This window comes from Syngnathus typhle, linkage group LG1 (genome assembly GCF_033458585.1).
Source record: "Syngnathus typhle isolate RoL2023-S1 ecotype Sweden linkage group LG1, RoL_Styp_1.0, whole genome shotgun sequence".
Classification (NCBI taxonomy): Eukaryota; Metazoa; Chordata; class Actinopteri; order Syngnathiformes; family Syngnathidae; genus Syngnathus; species Syngnathus typhle.
In genome coordinates, this window is record NC_083738.1 from 7,570,585 (window position 1) to 7,594,818 (window position 24,234).

Here is a 24,234-nt window from a genome sequence, read left to right on the forward strand (position 1 = left end):
TGTCCTTCTATGGTGTGCACAAAACAAAGTTTGGGTTGCATGGGCGAACGTGAGCGCCCTGACCTCAAACCATTCAAAGACCAGCGATCTTTCCAACATCAATGACGTTTGACTCCACAATTGTGGTTGTTCAGGGAAAACTGAAAATTCCCAAAGACATACCCGACCAGCTCAGTGGCCTAGTGGTAGAGTGTCCGCCCTGAGACTGGAAGGTTGTGGGTTCAAACCCCGGCCGGGTCATACCAAAGACTATAAAAATGGGACCCATCGCCTCCCTGCTTGGCACTCAGCATTAGGGGTTGGAATTGGGGGGTTAGATCACCAAATGATTCCCGAGCGCGGCACCGCTGCTGCTCACTGCTCCCCTCTCCCCCAGGGGATGGATTAAAATCACACGGGGATGGGTTAACTGCAGAGGACAAATTTCACCACACCCAGATGTGTGTGTGACGATCATTGGGACTTTAACATTAACTTGAACTAAAACAGTGGTCCCCAACCTTTTTAGCACCACGGACCGGATTGCTGTCAGACAATATTTTGACGGATCAGTGTTTGATGACGTCACAATTTTTGCAGAGAAAATTCTCAAAACGATTGTAGAAAATCAGAATCAAATGTCGAAAGCATCAATAAATCTAATAATCACAGACTGCACGTTGTTTATAGACGTTCTCTTTGCAAAAACCGTCCGTGTCTGAACTACAATCCTATTTCCGCAAAACAACAATCACAACCACAATCCTAAACGTCATCGTACTGTCTTTCCACCAAATCATAGCAGAAGAACAACAGAAGTGCATTACCACAAACGCCACCATCCCAATACACCCGTTCCATAGGGAAATTCTGTATGCAAACACTACAGTATAATATAATAATAAACGTGACTCCGCTGTGTATTTTATGCAACTTTACTTACAGCATCCTCATAACATCGTGCCAACAACATAACATGAGTAATATATTGTACACATCACCGAGGTGTAAAATAATGCAAGTTATTTATTCTTTCTTGATCCGGTACCGGTCCGTAGCCCGGCGGTTGAGGGACCACTGCCCTAAAATATTGCAAATCACAGCAAAGCATTAAGAAATCACTAAACACCACTTACGAGGTAGAAATAATTCATTTGATCATGACATAAAATTCAGTGTAATAAATTACTTGTGTAACTCCTTTCATTTATATCAGGGCACACGTGTTTAACGCACTAACCATTCTGGCATGTTGATTTACACAGTGTGTAAAACTGATGAGTTACTACTCATCGGTTTGACGATGCAAAACAAATAGTGAGCGTATTGCTCTTTAAGTGCACTGCAGCATTAATGGCAATCTGAGGCTCGTGTTAAATTAGATTTGAGTCTCATGCTTCCCCACTTTGTTGGGCTTAATAAGAGGAAACATGTGCCCCCAAGCATCCCTGAATGCGACAAATTCAGATCGGTGCTGAATCGAGAATCATAAAAAAAACACAATAATCTTCCTGTCTATGATAAATGCCTGCCATCATTCAACTGACACTACATAATCTCACAATGGCCCGTTTAGATGACAATATCTTCCAAAATATGAGCTACAGGCAATTTGTCGTATAGGCTCTTTGTTCATGAAGGGCATGTGCAAAGTTATTTCTACTTGCACGTTTCCCGTATAGACCGCAGGTTTATTGGGATGGACTTTGAAAGCAAATGACAAAGTTGAGAGAATAAACATAAATCCAAGCTGCGGTCCGAAACAGGGTTATGATGACAGAGAACATGTGATTTCTGTTGGTCATAGTTCTCCATTTCCCGGCTGTTGTCAGAGATTTCCATCACTAACCAAACCAACCGTGCTGTAAACACAGCGCTCATTTGTTTTCTCCTCAGAGCAATTATATCTTGTGATTTAAAACATTTTAAATAGTGCCCGCGCCGAGTTTTATTTGTGTAAAGCGGATCTATTTCATGTCGAGCAGTAATGTAATAATCCCGAGCTGTCATTACGGCCCAGTTTCCTATAGTGCGCCAAACTTCATCTGATCTCCGCATTTATGAGAACCAGACTGGCGCACAAAATCACCGGTCGCCGCCAAAGAGGGGGAAAAATGAATCCGAACTTTACACGACAAAAACGAGCACAAGAGACGACTTGGAAGAAAGTTTTCAAATTAATATATAGGAAATGTTTGCTTCAAAAGAAATGGGGGGTATATTTCACCTTCCAGAAGGTCTGAATAAACAGACGAAAATATTTGTACCTCAAATTGACCATTAGTGCACCGAAATGGTATCTTTATTTATGCATATGCGCCTTAAAAGCAACGGGAAAACATTTAATATGATTAGGCAAAATAAATTACATCGGGAAAATGAATTCAATGAAATGCGCATGAATGCGGCTTCAAAATAGTCTGCCCCAAAAAAAAAACCTTGGCGATACCAAAAACTGCGCACGCCTTTACAGAAGAGAATAACTGGTTTGATTTGAAGCGATGTATATCGAATTTAAATTCGCCTTCAATTACAGTATTATTCAAGAGGGAAAAAAAGCGCTTTTTTTAACGTGAGAATAAATGAAACATTAGCCCATTTGGTGATTGTTGGACTTTGGAAAGATTTCCCAAATGTAATCGCATGATAATATTCATATGATGCCTATGATTCGTGATTTTCCATTTATCTTAATTGAGAAGACTGAATAATAATTTGAAACGCAGTAGGAGGAACGCGCGCTGGATCCCCCCTCCCTCTCTCCTCTGTGACGCACGAAGGGAGAGGAAAAGGATACCTCTGAAACGAATGAAGTGGTGAAGGGGATAATGTAGTGAGCAAGGGGAGGCGTGTCAACAATCAGGGACTCACTCGGATGCAGGGGAACATCTTGACGAACACATGGAAAGGAATCGGATTAATTACCAAGCGCCAAGGAACCGAAGCAAAAGGGGACAGCAGCTCCTTGCGGTGCCAAGGTTCTGCTATATGGCTCCTGAATGAATCGGGATACGAAAAGTCGCTGGGTGCAAAGTCAAGGTTTGGACAAACCTCGACGGATGTCTTCCGCCAAAATGCAAGGTCTCAGCTCCAAAGCGCACGCCTTTTCCGTCGAAGCGCTGGTTGGGAAACCCTGCAAGAGATTGAAAGTGTCGGAGGAACACGTCACAAGTTCACGTGCCGACACTGACGCGAGCATCTTCTCTGGTGAGGAACATACCGTATTTAGAAATGGATTTTTCTAAAATGATTTACCTAAAATTGAAATAGGATTATTTTTTCAAAAAGGTAAAACCTTTAAATAAGCTTTCAAATATCCGAATTGTTTATGCCATTACGAAAATATGTGTCAAGTCGCCTAAACAGTAAAACGCGTGGTAAAGGAAAAAATGGTTTCGCTTGCAGGATCGACTGAGTGCCCGCTCACCCAGACCCATAAAGAGGATTTTCAGGTCACGGAGGCCGAATCGGCCGTGTTATCGAGCAAGCCCAAAGGGAATAAATGCACTCCGCAGAGAGAGGTGCGGGTTGAGCTGCAGGGCTCAGAGCTCTGGAAGAGATTCTTTGAGATCGGCACCGAAATGATCATCACCAAAGCTGGAAGGTAATCAGCTTTTGATAAATCAAAAATCATTGGCCTATAAGAAAGCGCGTGCACAAGCCTACACTATTTGCCACAATTGATATGTCAACATGTTAAAGACATGAACCCAAAAACAATTATAATACAATATGTAACAATTTCTCTGGTAATATATTGAACAGTGCGTCTGCTTAAAAATAAAAAGGGAAGGGGAGGGAGTGTGTGTGTGTGTGTGGGGGGGGGGGGGGGGGGTAATTGACAAGTCACACTAAATGGCGTCAAGTGATCACAAGAAATATTTTGCAGGGTTAATGCGTAATTTTATCGCGTTTGAAACAGAATTTAAATAGCATGACGCAAATAGAGCCTATAAAAATTGATGGCGCAAGTTGTTAAGTAAACCAAAGCTGTCTTTGGAAAATGTATAAGGCCTATGGGTTGAGGTCATATTAAATTTAATTTCAGTTCATATTAAATTTAATTTCAAATTCACTCACTTTTAATATTTTTTTTCATTTATTATTTTATTTTATCAAATGCACATTCGAACTATAGTCTATATAGTCTACAATACGAACGCCGTCTATACAGTTCTCCATACTTTTATTTCCGCTGAAATGAGTTAAAGCTTTACCTAACTGAAACCTGGGTTCCGTTAATTTAATTACCGAGAAAACAGGTCATAAATCTGAGGAGTGCTGATGTCCCACACAGGGCCCCCGACCTGAACGTTTGATCTGAATTTCGGCCGTAACACCCAGAGCGAAAAGAAGAAAAGTGTGTATGTACGTGTGTGTGTGTGTATATGTATATAATGTGTATAATTGCATATTGCATTTTTCCCTCACACCAGGAGAATGTTCCCATCCGTTCGCGTCAAAGTGCGGAATTTGGACCCATGCCAGCAGTATTACATCGCAATGGACATCATGCCCGTAGACTCAAAACGTTATAGGTGTGTTTGTTTATATTTGACGATATATTATTAACTGTTCAATTGCGAGTGGGTATCTTTGTGCGCACGTGTGTGTGTGCGTGCGTGTGAGAAAAGAAGTATGTTCATTTTTTTCATATACTAATGCATGTAAGTACATTAAAGAAATCGATGTTATTTTAGAGACAGTCACCCAAGAGAAAAATTAAATCTCTCTCGTACTTCGACATGGCAACCCTAAATGTGTTTCCATAGAAACAGATATAAATATAAAATGATGGTATACACCCCCTAGGTATGTTTACCACAGCTCGCAGTGGATGGTGGCTGGAAACACAGACCATTCTTGCATCTCACCAAGGCTCTATGTGCACGCGGACTCACCGTGTGCGGGCGAGACGTGGATGCGTCAGGTGATCAGCTTTGACCGAGTAAAACTCACCAACAACGAGATGGACGACAAGGGACATGTAAGTAAACCGTGAACCAAACAACACAGAGATCTTGGAAACAACTGGAAACTGGCTCTTATAAAAATGAGTCTAAGTCTGGTTTCTTTTTTCGTGTACTTTATGGGCAGAGACTAAAATTTGGGATCTTAAACACCCTCTAATATTTGAAGTCAAAACAGCAAAAGAAATATTTTTTTTTCACATGATCTTAATTAGCCAATTCTTACTGAATTAATCTAAAAAAAAAAAAAAACAGTCGGGAAGATATATTAGTTGTAGACAGTAACACGTCATTGCAACCCTTCATTTGAAAAAAAAAAAAAAAGCTCCAAAATATTTCATTTCACTAGGATTGAGATTTTATGTTGACTAATTCAATATGTTGATTTTTGTGGCCAGAGGACAATTCCTTATATTTTCTTAATAAAGAACAACTTTGGTCTCTCATTTTTAATGTAGGATTTAAAAAAAAATAAAGCAGATTTATTGATTTTGAATTCTAATACAAAATGACATCTCAAGATAACAATAAATGAGCAAAGAAAGACTTAAGCACCTGGTAGGATTTCAAAATTATTATTATTAACAATCAAATGCAATTTGTGGAAATTTCCGTATGTGTAATGATTCAACTTACAGATTTGTAACAGTGGAAGTTAGATGTTCCATTTTCAATTAGAAATGTAATTAATACTTTTATTACTTATTGGTTTTTAGATTTCTAACTTAACTTTTAAATTTTCAAACTCGAAATCATAAACACAACATTGTTCTTAATTCTAAAATTATTGTACTAAAACGATCAGAGCCCTGAATAAGCTCTAAATTTATTATTTTCTTTGGTAGGACTGCAGTCTGGGAATTTGACCAACTTAAATGGCCAACAAAATAGTTAAATTTATACATTCTCAGAGGATTTTTAACTTACATATAAATTTATTATTTGCAGCAAAGTTTGCCGTACGTGTTGACAATCAATACTTGTCTAAGCAAATGACTATTGTCGTACTCTTTAACAGAGTTGAATGTTGATGAATGGTTTTGCTTTTTCTGTTTTGAAAAAGCAAGTGGTCTGTCTTCCTTTACTTTTCTATTTGCCTCATTCCCGTTTCTAAAACTACTTCATTTTAACTTTTCAGAAAGGAGGGGTATTTTTTCCGGTATTTTTTGAAACATTGTTATACCATAAATATACTATAAGATCTGCATGTTCTCATTTCCGTGTTGTGTTTTAAGTTACAGAAATCAGAGCTACTGTATGATAGCACCTTCTTTTGATCCAGATAATTCTACAGTCCATGCATAAGTACAAGCCACGTGTGCACATCATCCAGCATGACCCGAGGATGGATTTGTCCCAGATCCAGTCGTTGCCGGCCGAGGGAGTGTTCACCTTCTCCTTCCCAGAAACCGAGTTCACCACCGTCACAGCCTATCAAAATCAACAGGTAACACTCGCAGAAACAGCTAGATTCAATTGTGTGCTCAAATGGTCTGCAGAGTAATTAAATAGAAACGTTTTATGCAACCCAGTTTGACTAACGATTTGAAAAAAAATATCCCCGTCTTACCCGTGCCAAATATATTCCAAAAGCAGATGTCCAGTGATTATAGTGCTGATTCGGTCAGCAGCTCTGGTTTATTTGACCTTACCAAGTTTTAATCTGCACGTCTTGAAGGTCATGAGGCCCACGTCCATGTCGTAACATCATAAAATGTTCTAGATTTCAGTGGCGCCGTTTGCTCATCGGGGAGTGTGTGTGTTTGGGTGTGTGTCCCTGTGCAGTGGAGTCGACTAATGTTGGTTATTTTACTTCAGTAACAAACGTCCGACACCAGGATTCACTTTTACGATCGGTTTGATATTATTACAGAAACTAAAGAGCGGGGTGGCCTGTTAGGGTCCAGAGCCTATTAAGGCGGTGAAAAAAAATATCCTTGAGAACCATATATGAAACGACAGATCCCTCTTGGGGTTGGTGGGAGATGTTGTCCATCAGTTGGCGTACTCTGCCACTTAGTATCTTGCTGTAATACTTATCTTGTTGCTTAACTACAATTTATTCAAACTAACACATCTTCTCCATGTCTGGGCAAGATCACAAAACTGAAGATTGACAGGAACCCGTTTGCCAAGGGCTTCAGGGATCCAGGAAGAAATAGGTACAGAAGGCCTCACATAACATCAACACGTGTTATAGCTGCAGAAAAGACTCCACTACTGGGCCCAAGAGAGGCGTTAAGTTGAAGCGCCGAAACGTGACACTACATAAACCCCTTAAATAAAGTTGGCATGGGCACTGCAGAATGTCACACCTCCCAAAGCCAACATTTAAATACCTGGTATTAGGATTTCCCCTATTTCTATAGCTTTTATGTGTTTGTCTTTGTGTGGATAGGGGAGTGTTGGATGGTTTACTGGAGTCTTACCCCTGGAGGTCCCCACTCAGCTTGGACTTTAAGCCATTTGCCATTCAGCTACAAGGTACCCATGACTGCATCTTAAATGATTCCTTCTGGTCTGTCCTTCAAGGCTGTTTTTATTCATGTTGTTTGGCACCTGTCAACAGGGAGCTTGGGGTCCCCAACCGGCACTGCTTCCCCGCTGAAGAGTCTCCTGCCCCTGTCATCTTCATCATCTCTTCTTTCACTCTCCTGCCAGGACACTGCTCTTCACACTCTTGCATTGCCTTACTACGGAAAAACTTCGACCAGCCCCTCATTGGCCAGCAGAGCCTTCTCCGCCATGGGAGCAGATAGATTCAGATGCCTGCCGCCAGTGTCTCCACTAAAAGACCCCCCACTCTTCTCTATGCTGCAGGGAAAGAAACTTCCCAACTGTCGAGACCCAGATCTCTCTCGATCAAGCCCCCCATGCTTGATACCCTTCCCCAGCCCTCTCAGCCCTCAAAGAGCCGCTTCTTCTTTAATGCCTCATCTGTCAGAAAGTGTTGGCCCATATTGTGTTTACCGTTATAGCTTCCCCTTGAACCCTCAACTCGCAACTATATCCCAACACACCAAACTAGCCGAAGACAACACAGAGGCCCTTATGCAGCAACCTTCTTGGCATCTGGCCGCCAACCACCGTCTTTGACCGTCTCCAGCTCAAGGAGAGTAACAAGCCAAAGCAAAGTGTGGTACACTTGGGGGAAAAAACAGACCAAAGACCGAACATCAGAAGGAGTCAAGACAGAGCTGTCACTGAAGGGATTATTTTTATTCAAAAAGAAGATTGAACACTATAACTGTGATGCCCACAACAAAAACAAACGAACAACCAAACAAACGGACAAACATAAAGCAACGAAAAACCAAATCTTAAAAAAATCTCTCCTCACTGTATGAATTCAAAAACAAAATTTTGCACCTGTTCACTCTAACTAACCAGAGAAATGATCTGACCGACACATTAGCAGTCTATGCTATACTAATTACATCCACTACATATGTATATCATTACATTTATATAGAACCACTGCGCCACCATTCGAAAATGTAAATTTTAAGCATTTTTTTAAGGATTTTCTACTTTAGTGACTTACTGAAAAATCCAGTTCTGTACTTATTTTAATATGTTACACCAAAGACTGATTAACTACAGTCTTGCTCATTCAAGAAAATCAGTTAAATTGCACAAAAAGCTACAATAAAATACCTTGATCCAAAGAAATGCTATCAATCTAGAAAGGGCGACAAAGACATTCCTCAAACGTTTGACAATTTTTGTGTAAAAAGCTACGCTAAAATACCTTGATCCAAAGAAATGCTATCAGTCTAGAAAGGGTGACAAAGACATTCCTAAAACCTTTGACAAAGTCACAAAAACTTCCAATTGACAAACCATGGTGAGAACCACGACCCACAAATTGAAATAGCATGGACCTAAGCACACAGCAATAACTCACCCAGGAGGTCACAAAGGAACTCAGGACAACATCAAATGAACTACTGGCCTCCCTCACATCCCTCAATGAGTAAGAAACGGGAAAAATCTCTGTTTGAAGAGAACTTAGATTCTGCAGCAGGTCAAGGAAAAGCACAGCACCGAGTCAACTTGTGGCTTAAAACAGGAGTGTCAACTCATTTTTGTTGCGGGCCAAATTGCTGTTTCATAGAAATATTTAACCACCTCCTCATATATACATATAGAATACACAACACACTGATGCATAATGAGTTTTGAAATCAGAAGCAGATGGCAATTTGGAATTTTGGTAGACCTACATATTATAGCAAGCTTCACGAAGGTTGACATGCTTGTTTCGCTTTCGTTGGCCACATAAAATGATGTGGTGGGCCGGATCTTGCTCCCTCCCGGGTGTTGAGTTGACTTGAAACAGTTATTTTTAACCAGTGTACCAGGGCACATCTGTGTGCTCTGAGAACTCTTTCAGTGAAGAAGTGGAAACAAGCAAATTATTGGGAAAAACAATTATTTATTCATAACAATGTGTTTGTTTGATTATCTTTGACACAGGCAGACAGAACAAATTAATGATCTTATAATAAATGGCAGAAAGTACATAATTGAAATGCATATACCTTTATTTGTGACATTTATTGGTGTGCTGTGGCATTTTTTAAACTTAAATTTGTTTGATGATCTTAAACATCAAAGTGGGGGAACATTTTTGAGAAGAGGGCAAAAAACCTTTTCATGGCACTGTACATGGGCATCTTGCGGAAAAATAGTCCAATTAGAACAAAACCCTGAACTAATTACAGGAGAAATCAGAAAAGCTAAGAAATGACATACGGTAAAAATTTCTAAATTTAGAAGACTATTTAAACAAACACTGGCTCCTCTTGTCATTCTTGTAGTTATTACTATGGCAATTCCATAATGGCCAGTAAAGTAATTCTTCTGACACTTTTCAGAGCAAGATATGGAGAAAGTCTGAGATGTCCAGATTGGTCTTAAGGCACACACCCGTCCCTCGAGGGCATCTCGATTTGGCTAAAGCAGGGGAAATGACCTGTTTCCCGACAAATGCTCATAGCCAAACAGCAATTACCTTGTCAAGGCTGAGCATGACGGTGAGCTAATGCTTTCTGGACGTGGAAATAGCAGGAAGAAGTTAATTGAAGAATTCAGGCAGGGGATTGCCCGTGTTTGAGCGAGTGGTCGGGTGCGTTGCTATCAAACAGCCTTCCCTCTGTCTGCAGTCACATGTAATCTGGGCTGCTATTTGATACTGTCAGCCATTTCCATGTTTGCCTACGCTGGACAATCAGTTTCAACTCCCAACTAATTCTTGATTTTTCAATTAGACAAATTGCTTTCATACTGGGAGAGCAGAACTTTGCACCTGCCTCCAAAACATGCAGTAATAACACGTGTGCACATGTGTGCACGCCTGTAAACACACACACACATTCACACACACTGTGAGCACCTGCTTAGGCTTCAGTATTGACGGTCATATTTGGACATTTTTCTTTCACAACTATAATTCCGTAATGTTTCGACACTGAAATGATGTTTAAACATTAAGATAATACAGTATGGTGAGTAATATAGTCAAAGACTGTCTCTTGTGTGATTTAATGATTTTTGTCAATAAAAGGACTTAATGGGAACATGGTATCTTGGAAATTTAAGATGTTTCTTTATTTACTCTCCATTTTCCTTTCAAGATAGGTCATTGTTAACATCAATTGTGCATTCTGGCCTTTATTTTCTTTCATTTCAACACTCTGCAACAAATAAACAGCATTTGAATCAACCTATTTGGTTAATTTGTTTACTATCATGTCAACATAATATTCTTGAAGGTGGTGCCTAAAACAATGAGAAAACTCTACTGATTCATCTTTATAACAACAAACGGTCTAGTCTGATTGACAAGGAGTGAAGGGAGAGAAATTTGACCCAGAAGTCATTTGCTTCCAATCATGTGAAATGGCATCCTGAAAGGGGAGATGCCAGTGGGGAAGTGTAAATATACTCTGCCTTCATTAGATTAACATACACTTGGCTGACACACGCCACATGCATGCAAGTTATCTTCTAATAATAGCTGCTGTTTAGTGTCTGGCAAGCACATGGATTTACGCATGCCCTTCAGCCTGCCTTGTATTTGGCTCCATGAGCCTTGTTTACAACGGATGCTATTTTCTCTACAAACTTAATAAAAGCTTATTATTTATTTGGTCATATTATTGAACGTGACTGAGCTCAGCTGTAAAGTTTCGAGTAAAAACAGCTGTGGCTGAAATTGAATTACTCTAAGTGAGTAATGTGAAAAGCAAGGGCAGTTTAACAGTTATTAAGAGCTCTTCGAGACACCAATCAAATAGATGTAAGATACTGAGACTCTCTTGCTTCTGCTCCGCTTACCATGGGGGGCACTGTCTTTTGAGTTGTTATATTGTGCAGCTGGTGTACGCTCATCACGGACTCGGACAGCTTCATCAGTGCTCTTAGCGGACGCTCAACATAGCAATGGCAGAAGTAGATCTCTGCATGTTGAAGGAGCAGGGTGTGCGCCTGCTCCGAGTGGAATGTCCGCAAGTATGCTGCGTGTGTGTGCGTGCGTGTGTGTGTGTGTTTGTGTGTGGGTGTGTAAAGAGAAGTGCATTGGCATGTGCCCCCTGACGGGCCGCTGTCTTACAGGAGCAGAGGTTAAATGATTCTAGGACAAGCACTTTAAACACGTGTCCCCGCACCTGGCTTGCACGTGTGTGTGTCCACATGCGCTTGAGAAAGTGAATTTTATTTTGTAACCAACATGAAAACCATGCACGAGTGGAAAACAACCAATTGTGAAGTTGAGGTCGATGGAAAATTAATCAGATGCCATAAAAAAAAAAGTCAATATGGTTGGAATGTCTTGAAAAAAAGAGCCACTAGCATACTAAGCAACAGATGGCAAATGCGTAAACAATAAAAAAGCAGCATGCCAAAAACATTTGGGGAGCTACAGAGAAAGACCATAATGCTTAGTGTCATCAGCGGTGGAAGGAGTAACGGTATCATAATCTCCTGTTTACAGAAGACTTGTGAACAAATGAGGATGTGAATGTGTTCTGCACATTATTCAATGTACAGAACACATATTCAGTCTTCTGCACATTGAATAGTGTATTGCACATGTTATTAACGTGTCATATAGGACTACATGTATTTACATTTTAAGTAGTGCATATGGAATAAATGGCTTTTAGCAAGTCGGGTGTACAAGGTAAGGTGCAGAATGGATGTAACAGAGGTGCGTCGGTAGTGGTTATTTTGGGCTTATTTGTTTTTGCTGTTGTTCAACGTGCCTATGGCTCCTGGGAAGTAGCTGTCCTTGAGTTTTTTGCGGGTTTTGGAAGCTCTATAGCATCATCCTGAAGTGCTGTGTTGTTGAAACAAGTGACCAGGTTATCAGTAAAGTTTTGTTGAGAAATAATACTAATTTTAACCCAACATTTGCTGGCAAAAATCAACATTCCCCTGCCAGAGGTCACCACTTGAAGTCACTTGCAAGCTATGTTTGACACAATTGAAAAATAAATACATTACATATACATTGCTATCTGCTCCAGTGCTTTTAATAGATGATGATTTTTGTTTCATAATATTTTTTTTTTCAACTGATCTTCTAAGTCATGTTTCAAATCCAGATGCAAATACGGTATCTGGAAACAAAAAGTGAAACTTGATTTATTGTCAGGCATTTGTCTTGACATGTCAAACACAAATGTTTTCAGTTTACATTTGTCAAAAGAATGAATATGATCATTCAAACTCATTAATTGAAATAAAGATGGCACAGTGGTTAACCCATCTGCTTCCCAGTTCAGAGGTTGTGGATCTGAATCTGTTGTTTGTGTGTTCTTCCAATGTCTGTCACATCGTTCTTACACACTGTGAGACAGGAGCGTTTATGTGTGACGTGGTCGAGAGTATTTATGTGTGAAACAGAGAGATGGACACCCTCTCCAGGATGAATTTCATTGAATTCAAACCCCGTAAATCAAGTTTTGTAGGAGACCAAAGATATTCCTTTAGCCTATCATGGATAAATCATCAGGCCCTCTTTTGGCTTCCTGAGTATGACAGATTATCACTCCGGGAACTGAAAGGAACAGGGTTCAGATTGAACAAGAATGGTTCTTTCTGTGTGACATATCAAATGGCAGGTTAGAGGATGGGGTAAAGTATATGTGGTGGCAAGGAAAGCATGATTTAATGTTGGCAGGACACCTCTCCTTTTTCCACTGTCCTGGCTCTTTCATATAAGTCCAGAGTCCAACTCCCTTCTACCGCAGATGGTGCTGTCTGTCTGCGCTGCCCTCTACAGGATGTGCCCAACACACCCCCATGACTATAGACAGACACCCACTAATTGATTTCAGGGAAAAGGTCTCGTTCTCTCTCTCTCTCTCTCTCTCTCTCTCTCTCTCTCTCTCTCTCTCGCTCTCTCTCTCTCTCTCTCTCTCTCTCTCTCCCTCTCTCCCTCTCTCTCTCTCCCTCTCTCTCTCTCCCTCTCCCTCTCCCTCTCTCTCTATCTATCTATCTATCTATCTATCTATCTATCTATCTATCTATCTATCTATCTATCTATCTATCTATCTATCTATCTATCTATCTATCTATCTATCTATCTATCTATCTATCTATCTATCTATCTATCTATCTATCTATCTATCTATCTATCTATCTATCTATCTATCTTCACACTAAGACAGACAGCCTGCCAACAGCTAGTAACACACACTCACACACTCACACACACGCCCGATGCTGTTGTCAACGCTAATTCAATTTGAGACGCGGGAGTGTGACTAACAGCCGACCTGCTGAGTGCTTTACCATATGCATCACACCAACACACACACTCCACGACACCATTCCACTGGTCGTAGAATGCTATTCATGTCAACATGTCAATTCAGTGTGAGTGAATCTAATCTGATTTAAGCAACCAACTATACATCTAGTCCAAACTGGTGATTAGCAGGTGAAATGCGAATTATGGGAATGCAAAAGTAGTAACACAGTTATGAAAAAACTGAAAATGAGAGAGAGATGTTCCCACGGGGGTATATATGTGTATTGAATTTATATATACTATATATATATATATATATATATATATATATATATATATATATATATATATATATATATACACAAATTTAGCATGCGCCTGTACTGACTGAATTTAGAACTCCACCACAATGAGTCATTTGTTTTATTCAGCTTGAGGCCACCGCAGTTGTTTGAGTAAACCTATGATAATACAATACAGATTAAGAAAATGTGCAGAAAATGCAATTATCCTCATTCTGACATGACCAGAGATTCTATGAAGACTCAAGGTTCACATGGGCTGTTTTCTTGGCAAGAGGTAACCGAGCAGGTGAAGGGGTGAGGTGACGGTCAAGTGAGGGGTTAGAAGGGTGAAGGAATGGAATGGGTGGCAGGATGATCAGGAGTATGTGTGTGGCAGTGTCCAAGGTTGCGAGCAGAAGTTGTTGAGTCTTAATGAAGCATGAGCTGGGGAACAACGACGGATAGGGCCAGATGTCCTGGCGCGTGTGTGAGTGTGCACAAGACAGTAAAATTAATTAAAAGCAGACTTAACACTCCTGACAGGAAGCAGTGGTCAAGAGGTGACTGGAAACGGGAAACCCTTGAGCTGAAACGATTAGACACACTCTTATATGCAGCGGCGATAGCAGCCGATTTGTCTCACATGCCCATCAATACCTGAGTCGAACCAATCAGGTCAGCTTCCTGTGTTTGACCTGACCCTTTACATATAATTGGATATTTCAAATTGGAGGCTGGACTGACAATAGGTGACAAGGAGAGAACAAAATAAGAGCCTGTTCTACCTTCATCCTGGAAAGGTGTATCATTACATCACTACATAAAGCTAACATAGTGCGGTGTTTCCCAATCTTTACTGAGCCAAGGCACATGTGAAATTAAGTTAAAAAAAATCTCAGGGCAAAGCACCAAAAAATGTTTTCATCAAAAGTGGTCACACGTGTCAATTATAAACTTTCTGCAATCTATTTAAAATATTATTACTTGTTCTGTTTGCCATTATGAGATGCTGGCAAAGCTAGACGGATAATGATGAATTATTTATCACAAATAAATAATTTTCTGACCAATTAAGTGAGACAGAGAGAGATCTGAGAGAGAATAATTGTATCACTCCGTTAATGGACTTTTTTTTTTAATGTATATGTCCATTTCGGAGAGCTCATACGAGACGGCAATCGGGCACAACATATGTTCTTCTATTATTCTCATGCAAACACTGCCCATCAATATGATGGTAATTAAATTAGGTCAGACACACCAATAATAATGAACAAATCCTCCTCAATTCTAAACGCAATAGGGTTCATAGTAATATCATTGGGGGTCAAAAGAAAAGCTATATCGTCATGAAGATGTGAACAATTTACCTGAACCGAAGTAATTCATTTTCAGTGCCCACACATACAAACATTCCATTCTGACATTCTACTGCAAAGTTTTTCATGCAGGAGGCGGTGGCAACACTAGACATGACACATTTGACGAGACCCTTACATCTGGTCTGGATAGGGTAGCATCTCTCTGTGCATGAACGTTGCCTTCATTTGAACATTTTGACACCTGGCTGGTTTCCCAAACGTGTCAACATAGACAAGCTTTAATCATCAAATGGCTGTTGAGATGTTGAGTGGTCTTGCAGAGTATTTGGGACACCTTCAAAATGGCATGACAGCAAAATAGAAGAATATGGACATAAAACAATTGACTTTAGATATGAAAGTCCATTTCCTGTAGGGATTCATGGGCAAATAAGTAAACCCGAGAGGTTTATGCAACTGATTACGCATAATCTTTTCTCATACACAACAGTATCGTCAGCCCCTGATTTCTGACAGAGGATTGCAAACAACCTGCAGAAGAAGTCTCCCTGTTGGCCAAATAATAATTTTAAAAATAGATTACCATTCTAAATGTTCTATTACATGAAAATAATTGTATGTGGTATGCTACAGTATTCGGCATAAGGCCATTCAAACTACAGACTTTTTTATTCAAAATAAAAAATCATGAAATAGCATAAGGCCGGAGTTTTGCCTACCTTCAGGAAGTCTGATTCCGTCTTGCAAAGCAAAGTGGAAAATAATGCAGAAGAAAATTCTCTCGAGTCTAACCAGTCAACTTTGGTCATTCCCCAAGGGTGTGGTTACAATTTCAAATAGACACTAATCAGGGTTGAAATAGGTGACACCTCGTTTTAACAACGTTACATCTTAGATTATTTTAAATGTTATCTTACAGTATTACTAAATGGTGCTAATGCAACACCGCCATTCTGTTCTCAACACCGTCCCTCATCATTTGACACTATATTTTCAGTGTAGTTTCCAGGATCAGGTTACCTGCGGTATATTTGCAATATTTATAATTACCGTATCTTCCGGACTATAAGGCGCACCTTCAATGAATGGCCCATTTTAAAACTTAATCCTTATATAAGGCGCACCGGACTATAAAGCGCACCATTAATGCATCATGTCAGATTTTTAATCCAAATCAAATCATTCTCCATTTTATCTTTGTTATTTCAACTTCAGATGCAACAAATGACTTTATAATCACAAAATAATGATCCATAGTCTTTTTGATTCATGATTCATAGTCTTCAGCAGGCCACTTATGCTTGATTTCATGACACAATGCTTCGGGCCAGTTGGAATTTAGGAATTTAGTCCATATATAAGGCGCACTGGACTATAAGGCGCACTGTCGGCTTTTGAGAAGATTTTAGGTTTTTAGGTGCGCCTTATAGTCCGGAAAATACGGTACCTATAATTATTAAATTCGGTGGGACTTTTACAGTAGTAACAGCACGTCACAAATATACTTTAGTCACAGAGGCCAGTACAAACTTTGAAGAGAAGCTGTCTCCGGCACAAATTAATTTTGAACTAAAGCACAAATGATTTATTTATTTATTTTTATCAGAAAAGGTAACTCCAATCCACTCCCCGCCCCCCAAAAAATGATTGACAGCTCCTGGAATACGTTGATCCCTGGAAAATAGCCATAACACTTGAGGATTAAAAGAATCGTGTGTGCGTGTATGCGTGTGTGCGTGTGTGCGTGTGTGTGTGTGTGTGTGTGTGTGTGTGCGTGCGTGCGTGTGTGCAAATTCACCACAGTCACCTGACGCATCAAAGTGCCTAAATGGCAAAATGGAGATTTGTTTCAGTTTGGGGCCACTGATGATGATTGTGGATGCAGTTAAGTGTGAGCTGATGATAATTAGGAAGGACAAAAAAAGGGTCAAAGGTGGCTGAGTGTCACTCCAGAGGACTCGCATCAACCACGGGGCACCGAGTCTGTTCATGTATAGATATTTGTGCCTGCTTTGATAGCACCTGTAATGGCTCCCATCTGAGTCTCGCCTCCCCCCTGAGATGTGGTGAATTACGTATGTGTGTAATAAGGCAATGGCATGCGAGCAGCAGAAGGCCGCTTCCTCTACAGGTGACACCTTTGACCTCTCATCTGTTCCCTGTTGGCAGAGTAGAGGAGGAGGGGTACAATGGAAAAAGGAAGACTCGTGTCCATCTGCATTCTTTAAAAATACAGCTGTAGAATGAGTGCTAAGAAAGACCTTTCCAAAGACGTTGGCTAATGTTAATCATTGGTAATGCAATAGGGAGTCATGATAAATATTTATGAGCTCATATTGAATTAAGAATTGGTACATTTTAAAAGAATAGGATGACAGTTTAAAATGTGCTACTTAATAATTTGTGAATGCATTAGCAAAACATGAAGTTGTGATGGAAAATTAACTCATAATGAATTATTAATTTGCAACTATTGAAGAATTATGAATTAATAACTTGCACATACCAACTAATGATTAACTCATGACAAGGAAATATCTATTGCTAATCATAAGAATGCATGACCAAAAGATGTGATTTCTCACACCTGGTTTGTCCCGCCATTGTGAAATGCACTAACATGAACGCTGTAAAGACCTTTGAGGGGCTAGCATATGTTTATGAGCATTCAAGGTCATCATAGCTAAGCTCTTCAAAAGAGCCTTATTAGCGGGTAATTAATTTGTGGTATTTAATACAACCCTTTTTCAGATCCACTCTCAAGTTGATATGCCAATAAATGTAAACTGTATTAGCATTTCCATGCGTACAACGCAACTGTGAATACTGTTGCATCCCCTTTTCTAAAGTGACAAAACTTTTACCACAACTTGATGACCATGTTGTCTGTTACAATCACTAAAGCGGAAGTCAACCCAAGGTGTCAAAACTTCCTTTTTAATTTACAATTTGCATATTCACATGGTTTAAACTTAAGGCTACTACATATTTATTGTAATGACATTTAGGCGGCACAGTGTTACACTGGTTAGCACGTCTGCCTCATAGTTAAGAGGTGCAGGGTTCGATTCCAGATTTGGCCTTCTTGCGTGGAGTATACATGTTCTCCCCCATGCTACTACTGAGACAAGCCTCAAAATGGGAGCGATTGACTCAAACCTGGCTTTGCCAAGAAAATCTGTGACCCGTTTCATCATGGAGTTTTGTTAACACTGCAATATTGTGGTTTTTGGGAAGCAACGGGTGTTTTTTCGTCAATGTTTTCCTATACTACACTCTACGCTCTTTGATATCCAACTCTTTAATAAGACATGCGACCTGCCAACTGTGGTTTTGGAGTTATGGTCTTCTAGCTGCAATTTTGTACTGAATTAAAAGTCCAACTTTAGGGTCAATCTTCTGGTCTTGCTTTATTTGTTCCGTAGTGAGTGGGATGATGGTTCTGTCGATTACCGTTTTTTTCCGTGTATAGTGTGCCCCCATGTATAATACGCACCCTAAAAATGGCATGCTGATGCTGGAAAAAAGCCTGTACCCATGTATAATACGCACCCAATTTTTATGAATTTTTTTTTTATCTTTTTTTTTATTTTTTTTTTTAAAGTCCCAATGATCGTCACACACGCAGGGAGGCAATGGGTCCCATTTTTATAGTCTTTGGTATGGTCTTAACTAGGCTGGATGTAATTTTTTTTGTTGGCGTTGATTTCTCCGACTGCCCGTAAACGCACCACCGCGCTCCGTGCGCGCACGGGACAGCAAACGAGCAGGTGATCGAGCAAGCGTCTGATACGAGAGCATTGCGGTCGCATGGAGCGTGTTTGAAGTGAACAGCAGAGAAGAAAGGAACAAGGCAAAGTGTTGTGAAATAAAATATTACCTGTAATACGGATTTAGGTAGAGAACTGAACTCTCGCTCTTTATATAGCTGACGTGTCTTGCGCATCCGTTCTGCGCATCTGTAATGGCGGCCTCCGTATGATATCCGGTTTGCGTGTGTGCGAGAGCGAGAGAGAGCGAGAGAGAGAGCGCGAGAGAGAACGCTCAACCGTAGCGCGCCGCCGACCCCCCAACTGCACCGCGCTGGTCGATTATTGTGACAGAAATTTAGAAGATATTTTTAAAGTCCTGATGTACTTTCTAAAATTTAAGTGGACCTCAGTGCGCACTGCGCAGGGAGCTTAATTTGGTGCGGTCGCGCAACCGCAGCGCGCCGGGCGCTCACTGTCGCATTGCTTAAAGAGCGCCTTTGTGTTTTAGGATGAACAGCAGAGACCAAAGGAACAAGGCAGTGTTGTGAAATAAAATATTACCTGTAATACGCATTTTGTTATTTGCTGATTGAAACTGCTAATTAAACTGTGAATTGAAACTAATAGGAAGAAAACAACTCTCGCTCTTTATATAGCTGACGTGTCTTGCGCGTCCGTCTGTGCATTTTATTTCACAACACTTTGCCTTTCTTCTCTGCTGTTCACTTCAAACACGCTCCATGCGACCGCAATGCTCTCGTATCAGACGCTTGCTCGATCACCTGCTCGTTTGCTGTCCCGTGCGCGCACGGAGCGCGGTGGTGCGTTTATGGGCAGTCGGAGAAATCAACGCCAACAAAAAAAATTACATCCAGCCTAGTTAAGACCATATGAAAGACTATAAAAATGGGACCCATTGCCTCCCTGCGTGTGTGACGATCATTGGGACTTAAAAAAATAAAAATAAAATAAAAAAAATTAAAAAAAAATTTGTACCCATGTATAATGCGCACCCCAGATTTTAGGACAATAAATTAGTTAAATTTTGCGCACTATACACAGAAAAAAACGGTATTTAATTATTAGTTAATTATTTGTTGTTTGCTGAGAGACACATAAACCAAGACACGCTGGATTCATCTTGATTTTCTATTCTTTGCATTACTGCCCCAATCACGTCATATGACAAATCTTCTGAACACTGCCATTAATGTTTCTACATCAGCGATCTGAATAGAATACCAGCGTTACTATTTTCCTTGCCAGGATGATATTAAAACGATGAGAACAAAATTACGTGTAGCTGTTTGTTCAATGGTTCCTGATGGTATAGTAAACCTCATATCATATGACATGGTCACACAGTTTTTGCAAATGATCAACTCCTGATTGTCAATTCTTTACAAATTTCGTAACACAAATTCATAATTGTTCAACATGACTTCATCTTTTGCAATACAAACATTAGTTAAGGATATTCCTTAGTCAAGTTTGAGGCAATTACTACTTACCATTTGCAAAGTATTAATCATAACCATTCAGTAATTAATTATTAATTAATTCAATGACCTAATAATTGTTCATTGAGCTTAATCTTTTGCTAATTCATTATAAAGTTGACTAGTAATGGATATTTCTTAAACAAAATTTGAATCATAAATTAATGATAAATTATTAAGTATTTGCAAATTAATCATTTATAATTCTTCAATAGTTGCAAATTATGAATTCATCATGAGTTCATACTTCATCAGGAAAAATGGTCAACTTACAATTTGTAAATGAGTTATTCTAATCTTTCAAATATTTATTAATTCAACCTAAATTCATAATGGCTCATCATGACTTCCTCTTTAACGAATGCATTACAAACGAGCTGTACTTTTTTTATGCTAAACGTCGTTACATTCCGCCTAAACTGATTCATAGCGGAGTAGTACAATGCAAAAGTGGAGTTTCCTCCCACACTCCAATTATATGTACAAGGATGAAAATAAATCGATTACCGGATGACGATGGAAAAGCAAAGGTTATTTCCACATTGGTCCACTGGGTGTCACTTTTTACCTTGTCTTTCTTTCTTGGCTTTTGCTTATTAGGTTTACAAAATTATGGGCATTGCTTCTTAATTAATGAGATTTTAAAAGGCGAAGTCTGCTTCTGCCTCTAACCTCCATCGTGTATTTTTCTATATACTGCAATTAGCATACTTAATCATGATAAATGTACTGAACGTTACCTGACAAAAGCTACGAATGAGGCTACGTAGTATTGATCCTAATATTATGCTCCTCTCTACGGAAAACAATCTATGAGTCTGAGCTGGTGTACTTTGAGTAACAGTGATTAAATACGATGATTGTGATGGTGATTAAATATCCGTCTCCTTTTTCTAAAATTTACTTTGGACCTTTTTACAAGCGAGGGAGCAACTTAAATTGAAGACGATACTGCTGCCTTACCCCTTTTTCCCTGAAACTGTTTAATGCAGTTTAAAATGGAACAAAACACGATACACAGTGCAGAGTTGCACTCATACAATTCAACTATATCTAAAAAATTTAAAAAAAGAAATGCTTGAAATACACTGTGCTAAAGAAAACTAAATGTTCTTCTTAATGTTGTTTTTATTTCAAGTATCCAAAACATGTTTTACTTCACTAGTACGCACAAGTTAAACGTAGTCATTCGATCAACACAATCAAACTGTAGAATGCACCCAATATAAATAAATAAAACATGAGGAGAAACCTTTTTTATTTTGCAATATAAGGTAGTACTGTAACAAACTAGGTAATGTGTTTTATTATTGTGTTGCCATTAAGGGGTTATTTGTGAAAATGTCATGACGCGAGTGCGCTCATCCTCATCCTGTGTGCGCGTGTGCTAATGTTAGCTTAAACACGACTATCCGTATGTGGAATGAAATGAAATCAGGCATCAGCTACAACGTGCTTCTTTTTTAGATGCTCGTATATAACTACCCTGTTGTCACGCAAGGAGGTTTTGCATTGTATTTAGTATTTTGTGTAAATTCCCCCGAACTTTTGGACTGCATTACCCACACTGCTTCTGTTTACATGCATTTATTCATTTTACACAATCATCAGTACTTATTTGTGTCTAGGCGTTAACGCTTTTGCCACCTGTGCCCAAAACGCACGTTAGTCTGTAGTTACATTGGATAACCAATGGTGACTAGACTGGCACTGGCTGCTAGCTCCTGGGGAAACGATCAAATGAAAACTACCATGATAACCCATCATTTGCATTGAAGAGAACGCTTCTTTTCTGCACTGGCAAACAGAGTCCAAATAACGCTATATAACACTGGGACGAGGGAGGAACATTCCCAAAACGGCTTCATCTTCGTCGATAAGCTGCTCTCGGTATGCCTCTGGCTCTCTCTCATCGTCGTCAAATGGTCACGATTTTGCATCGCGTGACCGCGCCTCCTACGTCACGACTGCTCTCAAAGTAGACAGGCGCGTGTCCGAAGCAAACAAGTTGGTGCAGGCTAAAAATAGTTTGTACGAGGAATCGCTAGGTTGTGAGGCACCCTAGTGACGTAATTTATACCCTCTGCTCATGTGAAGAAGTAATTTGACGTTTTCCACAAATGTCCGCACCATTTATCTCAATGTTTATGTGTTTTTTTCACGTGTTTGTGACGCAGTCAGCATTAAACATTTTCCCCACGGTTTGCTGACACACTTTCTTTTATTACACACAGGAAAACGCCAAGAGGGCATTGGGTGCTTTTGGCCAATGTCATACAGTCATAAAAGGAGAATAACGATTTAAAAACGAAGAACAATTTGTGACTGAGAAAGGTCCGTGTACCGACTGCACTGGCTGAGTTGGATGGGATTAACGGATGGGTCAAGGAAGGGAGCGCGGATGACTCATAGCTGTATACTCAGCGTGGACACCGGATATCATTCTGTCTGTGGGCGAGGGGGGAAATGTTTTCTAAATCACGAGTGCATCTGCCCTTTCTGTTCGAAAACGTTGAGACACAAACTCAGTGACGGCATAAACTGTGATTTTACTGCTTTTGCCAATAATGATAATATGCTTAAAAAAACACTTTCTATATTTACTTCGACATCCTGTTCCTTCTAAATATAATTCAGTTCAGACATGTTTGGTGGGGCCCGTCAATGTTGTGGCCTCCGTTCAATGCGTGTAACTCTTTCTGCTCCATCGCGCGTGAGCACAGACACACGCGCGCGCGCGCGCGCGAACGCACACACGTCTACTCCCCAGCCATAAGTGAATGACGGCAGGTCGCCATGGAAACTGCGTTACGCTCCGGGCACCCTGAGAAGAAAACAAGAGCGCGAGGACTGAGTGGAGTCTTCATTTCAGCACCAAGCGCCTCGTGGACAGCGCCTGGGTGAAGTGGAGTCTGGTCAGCGACGCAGACGCAGAGACAGCGGCAGCAGCAGCACCAGCAGCAGCAGCGGCGAGCCTCACTAACAGTGGTCAAGACTCCGAAATAAAACAAGACATCCTCAGACTATCTAGACGTGAATTGCAGTGGTTCCAGGAGGTTTCATCCCCACTGCGAGAACAGGAGCCAGTCGCTCTGCCTCAGCAACAGGTAAGACCAGTCAGCACTATGAGATTGTTTCATTTACCCCTGCTAAATAAAATATTGATGTGAAGTTAACCTGAACCCCCAAAGTGACAGAGCTCCTTATCCTGACATTTCCTTAATTACTTATCCCTGGCATCTCACTTTTAACTAGTAGTAAAGCTGACGTGATCAAATTGAACCAAGCAGAACTCTAGCTCACTTTTAGCGCTAGGTAGTAATTGGACTATAAAACGTGCATAATTGTGTTAATTCATGAGTAACCACCTGTACTATGGTTCCCAAAAAATAAGGAAGGCAAGAAAATACTTAAGCCATATTGTAATTATCAACTGCAATCGGTGCTTTGAGCTTCAGTAAAGATAAGTGTAGAGGACACTATTCCTCAGTGTTTTATTTTTAAATTGAGTTCTGTGCGTACCAAACCCGAGCATTATGTGTGAGCTGAGCTGTTACGCCTGGATGAGTCACTCGGGTTGCAAGTTTGCAGAAGAGTGTGAAAGGGGAGAGAGAGAGACAACAGAGCCAGCTGTATATCCTGAGATCCTGCAATGGCTCTTTGCTTT

The 24,234-nt window shown here is 40.2% G+C and overlaps 1 protein-coding gene across 1 annotated transcript; it reads left to right on the top strand.

The window, feature by feature from the left end:
• Positions 1 to 2,806: 2,806 nt before the first annotated feature.
• tbx22 (T-box transcription factor 22) lies at positions 2,807 to 10,677 on the top strand. The gene is made up of 8 exons (XM_061292251.1): positions 2,807 to 3,186; positions 3,385 to 3,583; positions 4,416 to 4,517; positions 4,792 to 4,966; positions 6,232 to 6,396; positions 7,047 to 7,111; positions 7,348 to 7,433; positions 7,519 to 10,677. The coding sequence occupies exons 1-8, from the start codon at positions 2,979 to 2,981 to the stop codon at positions 8,043 to 8,045; spliced, it is 1,527 nt and encodes a 508-aa protein (XP_061148235.1). The 5' UTR covers positions 2,807 to 2,978; the 3' UTR covers positions 8,046 to 10,677.
• Positions 10,678 to 24,234: the final 13,557 nt, after the last annotated feature.